This window comes from Rhizophagus irregularis, chromosome 15 (genome assembly GCF_026210795.1).
Source record: "Rhizophagus irregularis chromosome 15, complete sequence".
NCBI classification, from domain to species: domain Eukaryota; kingdom Fungi; phylum Glomeromycota; class Glomeromycetes; order Glomerales; family Glomeraceae; genus Rhizophagus; species Rhizophagus irregularis.
In genome coordinates, this window is record NC_089443.1 from 486708 (window position 1) to 499267 (window position 12560).

The 12560-nt window shown below is 27.7% G+C and overlaps 2 protein-coding genes across 2 annotated transcripts; one reads left to right on the forward strand and one right to left on the reverse strand.

The window, feature by feature from the left end:
• The first annotated feature begins 3578 nt into the window (after nt 1–3578).
• On the forward strand, nt 3579–6489 carry OCT59_006882 (uncharacterized protein). The gene is made up of 4 exons (XM_025314272.2): nt 3579–5099; nt 5182–5420; nt 5524–5684; nt 5774–6489. The coding sequence occupies exons 1-4, from the start codon at nt 3639–3641 to the stop codon at nt 6484–6486; spliced, it is 2574 nt and encodes an 857-aa protein (XP_025185459.2). The 5' UTR covers nt 3579–3638; the 3' UTR covers nt 6487–6489.
• Nucleotides 6490–8066: 1577 nt separating this feature from the next.
• Nucleotides 8067–10144, reverse strand: OCT59_006883 (uncharacterized protein; the record flags this gene model as incomplete). Its single annotated transcript, XM_066133366.1, has 2 exons — nt 8067–8076; nt 8157–10144. The coding sequence occupies 2 exons, from the start codon at nt 10142–10144 to the stop codon at nt 8067–8069; spliced, it is 1998 nt and encodes a 665-aa protein (XP_065998364.1).
• Nucleotides 10145–12560: the final 2416 nt, after the last annotated feature.

The window sequence follows — 12560 nt, forward strand, 5'->3', positions numbered from 1 at the left end:
TCATAAGGATTGGAGAAAAATACAAATTCCAGTAATTACTCGAATCATGGGGTCAGAGAACAATATAAATTTGACCCATTCTAAAGAACCCATCTCATCCCTTTTTCTACATGAATTACTCCTTCTTTTAAGATCCTTTAGCATCATGGTATGAAATAAAGAAATTAACTTTCCATGACGAGTGTTTCATTCAGAAATAGGTATTTAATGTCGTAGTTGCTACCCGCTTCAAATAATAATTTAAGAAGGGCATCATTTGCATCATTTTCTGCTAATGGACCTATTTCTACAACTTTTGACAACAATTCTTTTGTAATCAGGAGTCCAGGTGATCTTATATGAGAAAGGACCAGTTTAGGTGGACAATTGTCACCTTCAATTAAAGTATTTTTTGGGTTTAATACTATTAAATTGAGTGATTGTCAATTTAAGCATTAACTTTCATAGTGAATACAATAACATATACTATCTGCTAATGAATTTCCCTACATCGTCAGAAAATGTATATTCGACAAACTGTACTGTATGGTGCTTATCTGAACATAGACTAAAATCTGGAATTGCTGTCTTAATAATATCAGAATAAGATGTATCATTGTGGAAACAAAAAGTTTGGCAATAAATAAAAAAAAAATTACGAATTACTCATCTTTAATAAAAAATCAATAAATGAAATAATGAATCTATATCTATATAATTCTATAATTAAAAAAATTCATGTGTAACCGGTAACGTTTAGATTAATCTATCTGCATAAATATTACTGAATTGTGATTCGTCTGCACGTATGGGAATTCTAATCATTCGACGCACCTGACACACCTCGTTTGACATAGGTTGGCGATTATTATGATTTGAATAATTTGATTGGCTGTGGGGTCACGTGTACGGTGTACGTTCCGAACATTCAATCGCTGCTGCGGTCGATCGCATCATTCGCCTCACTTTTGAAGATCGGATCTTTTTTTTTTAATATTATTCTTTTTTCGGTAGACCGGATCTTTTAACCGAAATTTTAATAAATTTTAATATTTTTCATTCCGGTTTTTTTGAAATTTTTCATTTATTTTTATACATATTTTTTTTATGAATTTTTATCTTATTTAAATATTTTATTGTTATATTGATTTAAACCCATTTAATTCTGTTGCAACGCAACAGGTTACAGCTAGTATTATATAAAAAAACCATCAAGATAAACATATTCGTTGGTTTGTAAAATTACGTTATACTTTAATAATTTTTTTTTTTCATATTTACATAATTAACAATAAATATTAATAAATTCCTTTTAATATGAAATTATATTAAACTTCATTATTATTTTGAGTTCAGGAATTGTACATAAAAATCGATCATATTTTATATAATAAAAAAATATATATTTATGTATGATATATATTAAATCACATTCAATATGAAGATTTCGATTAGTGAAACGTGGCTTTTATAATTTTATCGATCAATCAGTTTTTTTTCGCTGATTAAAAAATTTAAAAATAAGTTTTTAAGTACGGTTATTTGATTATGTATTTATTACGTGAAATTTTTAATTATATTAATTTTAAGAAATTCGAACCTGAATCCGTTATTACTTTACTATAATAAAAAAATCCTTAAAAAAAGAATGATGGCACAGTAAAATTTTTAGTTCCGAATTATGATAGGGTCCTTTGCAATAACATTTGATTAAACAGATAACGAATTCTAACGTTGCTAAAAAAGAATTAAAAACACTATTAAAAAATTATAACGAAAAACTAATCTGCAAGATAGAGTTAATATTAAATACAAGCATCATTTATGCGCAGTAGCTTATCTGAGATTATTTTTTTAGTTTCAGAAAAAAAACACTGTGGCATTATTGTGATCGTAAAAACGTTAGCATCCTTTTTATAGCGAATTTTCTTTAGTGTGGTACGCATTTAATCATATGAAAAAAAATTGTTACACCGAATTTTACTAATAAAATGCAGTATAACGTTGAACGAAGAAAAACTTATAAATTCGTGACCCCTTTTATAACGAATTTTTTTTTTAATATAACAAAGATTTTTTCAAGATAAATATTAATATAAAGGGCAGCTTGATACTAATTTTGTGGAATTTTTCTCAAATAAGCAATTTTACCACTTTTAATTCATTTTATCAAAAGATGGATGATTTATGTTTCGAAGTTTCCTTTGCCTCATGAACATGACATGTTTTGATTTTCCTCTATTTACTGCATTATACCAAAATTTTTCGTTATACCGAATAATTCGTTATAGCATTAACGAATTTTCTCATAACGAAGGCCTGATCGGCTTGGACGCCTACTTCGTTATATCGAGGGCCGACTTTAAATATTTTAAGTTTAAAAATATATTGTAATAAAAATATTAGATGCTATCATTTTAAAATTTCTATTTTTATTGAAAGTAGAGCTCATACTCAGTAGTCAGTACAGATTACACGTACACAAAATAAAAAACTTTTAAAGAACCGTATTCATGTGATCTGCTGATATTCACGTGATGATGTATTATTCGTTGTACGTTTAAATTAAATCGTTAAAACTTTAATAATTGGTTGATAATAGAAAGTTCTCTAACTTTTCTCTTATTATACTGCATATCCTTCCTAATAAAATCAATAATATTCAAAGTTAAAATATTAGTCGTTCTTATTTTGGATTTTGTCCATACAAATGGAGTTTTGGACTTTATGAAATCTTGCAGGACTTCTCCGTATTTTTCCGATAATTCCTTTTTTAGTTTAGGTGCAAATATCGATATTATAATCAAGACTTGGCAGTTGACACTTTGCTGACACTTGGCAGTTTGTCAGTGTAACTTAGTTTTTTATAAAAATTCTAAAAAACTTTTTATTTGGGCGTTTTATGCTCGTGTAAATTTTTTTTTTAGCCAATAAAAAAAATTTGAAGCAGGTCATCAACGGGTCTACCCAGTGTTACACGTAACGTCACTACCGACATTACGGAGAAAATTTTAACAAAAAATTCCGTATTTCATATCATGTGTACCGGTATCTTATGTATTATTTGTTTGCCGATCCTATAATGAATTTATTCCGTAATCAAAATTTAGGAGAAAAAAAAGATTATGCAACAATGAAAAAACAATCAGAAATGTTTAAAATTAAAAAATTCTTTTTTGTTTTTTTTTATCCTATTGCATTGCCATTCTATTCAGAAATGTTAACTAGAATATTCTTGGAAACTTCTTAGAAGGGTCGTACTAATTAATTTTGATTTATATTTTTCCATTTTTAAAATATTTTTTTTTTTTTTTGTATTTTTAATTTATTACATCTTTTTTTTATTATGAAAAAAGAAATTATTTTATAAATAAAAAATTCTTCTAGACGTCAGAGAAAGAAAAATCCTGTATTTTTTAAAAAGAAAGTAATACAAGAAAGTTTTATCCCATTTTAGTATTAGACTAATGCATAATGCACATCAATGTCCTTTGAAAAAATGAATAAATATAAAGAAATAAAACTCCGAAAAAAAATTTTTTTTTTATTTATTGTCCGAGCATTTTTCGTGGTCGTTACAATTTTTTTTTTTTTTTTTTCGCTTAAAATTATCCCGTTAAAACCCATTAAATTGATTATATACACATATTAGATTAAATATGAATATGAATAAAATAAAAAATAAATTTAAAGGTAAAAAGCGTAGCAAAGATGATGATGATCAAGCGTCGGAACACCTTCCTCGTATTAAAGTTACTAGAATAGACGAGCCACTGTGTATGGATTTAGATTTTTCAAATGTTTATCAACAACAACAAAACATTTCAACTCCGTCCCCATCATCTCCTTGTCCTTCACCGTCATATTCGACATATTCGAATTTTTCGACAATTTCGACACATTCAACATATTCGAATATGAATATGTTTAATCCAATGTTTAATAATAATAATAATAATAATAATCAACAATTATTTTTTTTTCCACAAGAAACTAGTTTGATCCCAAATTATATTCCATCTCAAGAAGAGAATGAATTAAATAGATTTAAGATGATGAGTATAGATAATATAGTGGACTTAACTCGTGAAAATACTTCTGATACAGCTGCTAATATTAATTTAATGGCAACTTCAACTTTTAAAGGAGTATGTAGTGTGGCTCAAAATTTTGGTGAATTTATTCCACTTATAGATAAATTTATTAAATTAGGTGAAGAAGTTTTACTCTTATATGAAAAAGCAAAACATAATAAAGAATTATGTGGGTTTCTTTTAAATAGGTGTAATTGTGCTATGGCCGCTGTAAGAGATTTAAATATTAGAAAAACTGAAAATACGGAATTTTTTTCAAAGGAAGAAAATTTAAGGTTATTTAGAGAATTTATTAGATGTATGGAAAAGATAAGAAAGTTCGTCTCACGTATTAGTAAATTACATAAACTTCTAAAATATTTCGCTGCTTCTAATATTGAACAAGATTTTAATGATCTTATATTAGAATTTGATGGATATATGAGAAGTTTAAATTTTTCTTTTATTGTACAATCTAGGGATGAAATATCAAAAATGAGAAATGATATTAGAGATATTAAAGATATGTTGATAAATGTTTATGGCGTACCTGATGATAAACAAGCCCTTATAGAATTTTCAAATAGAATGGATCAATTAACTATGAAAAATATAAATTTTCAAACTTCTGCTAGACATGCGATCGAAGATTCTTCTGAAATAGAAGCAAATGAACCTTTACTCGACGGTACAAAATATCAAAGATCATATATACATACAAAAAAGATTGAAAAACGTACATTATATAGTAGGTGTGAGGAATTTTGTTTTAAAGAATTTGCAAATAATACTTCTCCTCCGGATCAATCTCAATTTGAAATTAGAAGACAAGTAAACATTTTAAAAGAACTGAAAGATTCTGATCATATTATTAGATTTTTTGGTGTAGCTCACGAAGATTCAAAATTTTATTTGGTTACTGAATGGATGGAATTTGGAAATTTACATGAATATTATACGGATTATAGCGAAATTATCGATTGGAATACTAAAATTAAATTTGCTTTAGATATTTGTCGTGGTGTCGCGTATCTGCACGAGTGTAAGGTGAGCTAAATTATTACTTTTATTCATAACAATATTATTAATTGTAATTTTTTTTTAATAAATTTCTTCTTTCTTTCTTTAGATTCTTCATCATGATATTCAATCAACAAATATTTTAGTAAATAGAGATTGTAAGGTTAAGATAGCCAATTTTGGTTTAAGCAAAAAATTTTCCGACATTACGAGAAATATTACGCACAATCTAGAAAATATAAGATATATGGCGCCAGAGAAATTATTGTTAGATAATGATGATGATCGTAACAATCATAATGTAAAAAAAAAGAAAGTTCCATACGATTCTAAATGTGAAATTTACAGGTAATATATTTTTATGACGCCCTTTTTGTATATTGATATACAGTATACTAATATATATATATTTTTATTTTTTAAAAAAAAAATTATAATAATAATTATATAGCGTTGGAACATTGTTATGGGAGATCGCTGAATTGAAAAAACCTCATTCTGATCTTAATAAAGCGGACATGCTTGTTAGTATCAGAAAACGGGTTAGTGAAAGGTATTCTTTACCATTTTCAAATGACGTACCTATTGAATGGAGATTTATAGTAGCTAGAGGTAATTATTATTATAATTAATTAATTTGTTTATACATTGAAAAATCATTCGATAATAACAAATATTTTTTTTAAAAAATATTTTTTAAGCTATGGAATATGAACCATCGTGGCGTCTTAATATATCTGATATTTGTCGTGATTTTTACAACCTCAGTAAAAAATATCAACAAAAATCTCTGTCATATGATTCTTCTATGTTTAATTTTGAATTTAATGAATCTGGTTGTTTTGATGAACCAATAATAATAGATGATGATGATGATAGTCCAAGTAATCAAAATCAAAATATTATCACAATTACGATTCTTTCCGTTGATGATGCAATTCGTGAACATAAATCCAAAAATGGTAACAAACGATTAGCGTGGGAAAGTTTCAAGCATCATTCATCGACAAGTCTTGAAGCAAAATATTGGTTAGGTTATTATTACTTTCATGATAAAGAAATTCCCGAATTACTACAGATTGATAAAAGAATAAGAATTAAGACCGCAGTGGAAATATTTAAAGAAACTGCGGATAAAGGAAATCCTTCCGCTCAATTAAGATATGGAATATGTTTATGGCAAGGTGATGGTGTTAATGCAAATTCTTTTGAAGCTCTTAAATATTTAAAAAAAGCAGCAGGTTCAGGAAATTCTGCTGCAATGTTTATAATTGGGAAAGCTTATTGGAATGGTGGTAATGGTGTTGTAAAAGATAGAAATCAAGGTGCTGAATATTTAAAAAGGGCTGCATTAAATAATCATCCCAAAGCTAAAGAAATGTGTATCGAAAATAACATTAATTATAATATATAGTAAAAGAAAAAAAAAAAAATTTTTTTAATTATTTTTTATGAACATTTTTCTTTTTCTTTTTCTTTTTCTTTTTTTTACTTTTCCGTGTTTTATATATGTAAATTTAAATAATAAATTATAATATTAAAAATTGACATTATTTATTTCGTTTCTTTAATGATTTACATAAAAAATTTTCTCGAAATTAAATTCTGACCAATAAAAAAGAAAAGATAAACACGTTAATAAATCCGAACAAGAAAGAAAAAAAAATATGTACTTGTATATAAAAATTAATCCCTTAAATTTTCAAAATTCGTCGAATTTTTTAATGTAATAATAATCATAAACAGTTAAAATATTAAATATTAATAAAATAAACTTTATATTGAAAAATTCCAAAAAAAAAAATAATAATAATAATAATAATATCTAGTTAGTTATTTTGATAATATTTCAGAAAAAAAAATCAGAAAAATTTTTTTGTAAAAAAAAAAATTATTGGTAAAATTAATTCCCGACCCTGTCGGGATACTTTTCTTCTCAAAAATTACAGTACAGGATAATGTAACTATGATACATAACAGAAAAGAGGAATGGGAAAGTAATAATTGTAAATAATCCAGGATTAACTTCACGCTGATATTTAGCTACTCAATAGTTTCTTGGAAACCGGAAGTAAACTTATTAACAAGATGACAAGTCGGGGTTCCTTTAAAGTATGTAATTCGTGTAAAATAGTTGGAACTGCAGACCCTGATTCTTCCTGTAATGAATATCGGAAAAAAAAATTAATAAATAATGATGATTATGACAAATTGAATTTGATTCATATTATTTAAGACGCATCAATCTTCTGCAATCAAACATTTATGATTCGCATCATAATTAAAAAGATTCATTGTGTGATAAATAGCTTTTTCTTTTTTAACAAGAGTAGTCCAAGATGTAAGGTCATTAGCAATACTAAATAATTCAGCTCTTCTAGCATTATTAGAATTTGTGGCGCAGAATTTAAATCAATTCGTGCATTAACTTCACGATAGTGCTCTTGCCCTTTATCTGAACTATATACAGGATATAGTCATTATAGTATTGCACCCAATGATTCAATGACAAACTGACACACGAAAAATGAAACGATATTAAAAAAAAAAGAATAAGGCGAAACGTTGAAAATGAAATCATTTAGACTAAAAAAGTGAGACGCGAAAAATGAAAAAAAGAACAACTAAGAAGACGAAAAACGAAAAAAAAATGGATGATATTAAGAAAAAAAATAGACTAAGAAAAGGAGTCGTGAAAAATGAAATGTTATTAAAAGAAGCAAAAAAACGAAATAATATTAAAAAGAACGGTTAAGTAAGTAAGAAATTAAAGTGAGTGGTATGAGACTAAGGAATTTTGAAGCGAAACGAAATAACATTAAAAAGAACGACTAAAAAAAGTGAGAGACTAAAATAAAATGATATTAGACTAGACGTGAAAAAATGAAACGATATTGGAAAGAATGACAAAAAGAGAATTGCGGGGAATTGAAAAGAAGGATGATGAAAGTGATGATATGCGAAATACGGGAAAGGGAAAGAATGGCCAATTAGCTATGTTTTCCTGTAGATTAAAAACTTACATTATTAATATAGTACTAATATAAGATACGATTTTTCGATAAAAAAAAATGCAATAAATACCTTGGATCGAAGATCGTACAGTTAATTGTACCAACACTTGGTTTTTTGCAAGTTTGACACTTTTTACTACAGCGAGGATATTTAGCTTGTATCAATCCATCAACTTGTCTCAAATAAATTGTCCCAATTGCATCATTATGATCGTAAATTGGACTTATAAACTTTGGATAATGGCAATTATGATTGGGAATGTAATAATAATGTGAGCTGTAATAATATGAGGCTCTTATGAGAGGAGTTACCCCACAATCTATAAAGCGCTGGCCGAAATTTCTAATGGCTAATACGTCAAAGGTAAAAGGAGGTAACTCTACGTATTGTTTCTCTTTTATATTATAACAATATACATACGCTTCGATATTACTATCCACATTACTATATAGAAAGTGATGTCCTATTACAAGACAGTCATTTTGCAAATTCAATTTACTTATTACAGGTACCCCCAATAAAGGGAGTTTGCTAGAATAAGGATCATATTTATAATTCAACAATTTTTTTGTTTCATGACTGTTCTTGTCTTGTTCTTCAAATTTGACTTTCAGGTTGGTTAACTGGTAATCGTCCAGATATATACAATCTGGATATCCGATTACCATCCAGCCAATTTTTAATTTATATGATTGACGCATTGAATTATGTTGAATATGACTGACTAAAATACTTGGAACTTCATTGGTTTGACGAAGAACACTGTACGTAAATAATTCATCTTTGTTCTTTGGCTCCATTTCAGAAATAGTTGCAAAAATATTGCAATCTGCGTCTTTGTTTGTTATAATACTCAATATTTCTGATGGAGCTTCCATCAATTCAACTTTTAGAGGATTAACATTTGATAGATACTCTATTCCTTTATATGCAGAATACAATACTTTTTTACCAACAAGTTCTCTGACTTGTGCACGCAATTCAGTTGGCAAAGGTTGGAAAATACTGATCGTATCTTGATATTCAATTACATCCCAAGCTCTGAAGTCTTCATCAAGAGATTTAATCCAAGATTTCTCATTAAAATTATCAAGACTTTCTGGTGGACTTCCTCCAATTATTTTGGTATATTTAAGATTCATGCGATTTGATTTTTTTTCTGAAGACTTGGGAGCATAGGAGCCTTTTATGTTTGCATATCCAGTTACATTAACATTTGCAGAAATTTCTTTGTTATCCTCTGTGACCCGTCCAGCTGATACCTCTACATTTTCATAATAGACTCTTCCACCTAAGATAATACTTGTTGGGATAAATTGCCCATAAACTTCTGTTATCCTAACAAGTTTTTGAGGATCTTTTGAAGTTATAGCACGCCTTATTTCATCAACAAATTCGGGAGTCGGTTCTAAATATTCATCCAATTTTAAATTCATTTTTCCATAATCTGCACAGATATGTGAAACATTTTCTTTTAAATTTAAATTCAAACTCTTTGATTTTTCAAATGAAATTCCTAATTTTAAATTTACAAATTTATTAATGTTAGCATCCCCACTGGCAAATAAACTTGTTTTCAACATTTTGTCCTCACTTGAATTATAACTAATCTCTTTTTTTATACATTGTTTAGTGCCAGTTTCAATCATTTCACAATCTTTGATAGTGAACGCTTTTTTTTCCACTTTTTTAATTTCATCAGTGGACTTTATACACCCGTATTCTAATTTGCATTTTCTATTAAAGAACTTCAAATCAGGGTATAACCTTACATATAAAATATTGTTTCCATTTTTGTATATAACATCATTTAAAGAAGTGGTTTGTTCCTGGTTACGAAGTACTTCAGCAAATTTATCTTCGGAATACCTTTTTAAAAAAAAGGATTCATCATTAATAATGTCTTCCTTAAGAAGCTTACTACGAATATTTTCCAAGTGATCGTCAACATTTAAAGAAATAAGTTTAGATGTTTGCGAAAGTAAATTACACTCAATTATTACTAATGTTTCTTTATTGATGGTACCAGAAGTATCTTTGGCAAGAAGGGAAAACATTCTTTTTTGAAAAGCAATTTTTTGACAGTTTTTGAGATATCTTTTTTGGATTTTATTTTATTTTTATTTATTTTTTTTTTTGCAAATTTTTGCACACATCTTAAATAATTTTCACAACCTTATATGTAAAATTATAATAAAACCATTTGCGTTGATAAGCAATCGCTACTTTTAGTAATTAATGCCACAAAGGTCAATACAAAATTCTCAAAGTTCGTCTAATTTAGACAAGAAAAACAGAAAAAGATGTTGAATGATTAATATGGTAAATAATTTGCAACTTTGGATACGTGATAATCTCTATACAAAAATAAATGCGGGCGCGTTTTATTATATTTGACCCTTAGGAATTTCTTTATTAGTTTAATAATAATTTTTCGAATCATTACAATATTTCCACTAAGTAATAGTTATTTCACAGATATCAATGATTTTCACGGCGCAGCTGTGAAATCATATTCCGTGAAATAATTATATATATTATATTGTATTACCGTACCGTATATTAAAAGGCTTATCAAACTTATCAAACTTTACAATATAAGGAATTCAAATAAAAAAAGGTTCATATATGAAATATAACTAAAACTCTTCAATTGTGTAACTTTTAAATCTTTTAATATCGATATTAATCGTATTATATTAAATTATCAAAACGCTTATATATTTATCTATTAGATTGACCTGGTGCAGTAGTATCTTTCTGACTGACACAACAATATTTCTTTATAGGAGAGGGAGACGGCCAAATAATCCGGTATGGAAAAGTTATTTATGATCGCGACTAATTCATTTCCAAACATGGCTAGCAAATATCACGTGATTTCTCGTCATACAAACCCTGAAGTTACAAAATCGTAGTAACTGGTTTATCGTACTTATTAATCACCAGAATTAGAATTAGTTAGTTTATTTGTTTTTATTATTTTTATTTTTGTTATATTATTTTATTATATATTGTATTGTTTTTATTAGTTAGATTTTATAGTATTACAATAGATTATATTGTTGGAATTATTAGATTATTTTAGTTAGAACTTTATACGTTTCTTTTATAATTAATGATTAGCTGCTGGATGAGCATCGATTATGTAAGCAGGACGACTAGTCCATGGGACGAGTTGACCCGATGTACAAGTTGACGAATAGTCAAGTTGTCCACTGAAATTTTTTCGTTATATATATCCCTCAAAATTGAGGAGGGAGAATGCAAGTTTTAGAAAGTTTTTGTTGTAGTTTTAAGTTCTTAGCGAATAGATTTTCATAGTAAAAGTTGTTCGGCAGATTTTACTATCAAGAAAATTTGTCTGAAATTTTATTACAAAGCCAATAATAACATTTTCTTATGATTATTAACGTACATCTAAATAAAATTGATCGCGTCATATTCTTTTTTTCCTGAAATGAGTGAATTGACGCATAAACCATCAACATTTTGAACCCTGTATCCTGTGATTAAAGTAAACCGGTAGATAAATTGTCAGGTCACACATAATCTATGCACATGACCCGGATGATGATTTTCGGTAAATATATATACATACTTTACGGATTACAAGCCGCACAAATAAATATTATTTAATAAAGCAAAAAATTAAATGTTTCAAATATCTTGTAGTTACCGAAATACTGAGAATAATTATCCGGATCACGTGCACGATGATCGTGATGCTTCGTCTCTGTAAATACTGTATTCGTACTATCCTATTACAAGTATTAATAACTAAAACTACACGAAATCAACTAAAATCGACCACTATTCCACTGCCATTTCTTCCATCTTTTAAATATCAGTAAAATTTGGTCAAATGGCCAAATTGTTACTGGCCATTTGTCGATTGGACCATTAGCTAATCCGATCAATACATTTCGCCGAAACCCATCTCGCCGCCAAAGGGATGTTTCGCCGAAGGGACGTTTCACCGAAGCCATTTCACCGAATCGTCCATTTCGCCGAAAGTCATTCCGAAAATTATAGAAATGATAGCGATTATCACTTTTATAAAAATATTAATCGCGCAATGAAAATAAAAAATTTTTTTTTTATTTATTTACTAAATTAGGCCACACAAATTCAATTTTTCGGTTCACGTAACATTGAAATTTAAAATCGACCCGGGGACCTGGGGTTTATTGTTTATTAGTAAAAGAAGTTTATATATATAATCGTGACATTTGATTGGTTGACTTTTAAAAGGAAGGAATTTATTTTCGCTCTAGAAGTTCTCAGCCGTGATAAACTTACTCGCCAATAAAATTACGTCCTGATCACATGATAATTTTTTTTATATATAAACTTTTTTTTATTGAAATTTGAAAAAGTGACCCGGCCGGGTGAAGTGAACCAAAAATTCGAATTTGTGTGGCCTTGAATATACAAATGACAAATATATAAAATAAAACTTCGACGTTGAAT

What these genes read in the sequence shown, in the direction of transcription:
- OCT59_006882 (XM_025314272.2), top strand. Translation starts at nt 3,639, where the DNA reads ATGAATATGAATAAAATAAAAAATAAATTTAAAGGTAAAAAGCGTAGC. An exon ending in CGTATCTGCACGAGTGTAAG is followed by an intron (nt 5,100 to 5,181) that starts GTGAGCTAAATT and finishes TTCTTTCTTTAG; the next exon opens with ATTCTTCATCATGATATTCA. An exon ending in GAGATTTATAGTAGCTAGAG is followed by an intron (nt 5,685 to 5,773) that starts GTAATTATTATT and finishes ATATTTTTTAAG; the next exon opens with CTATGGAATATGAACCATCG.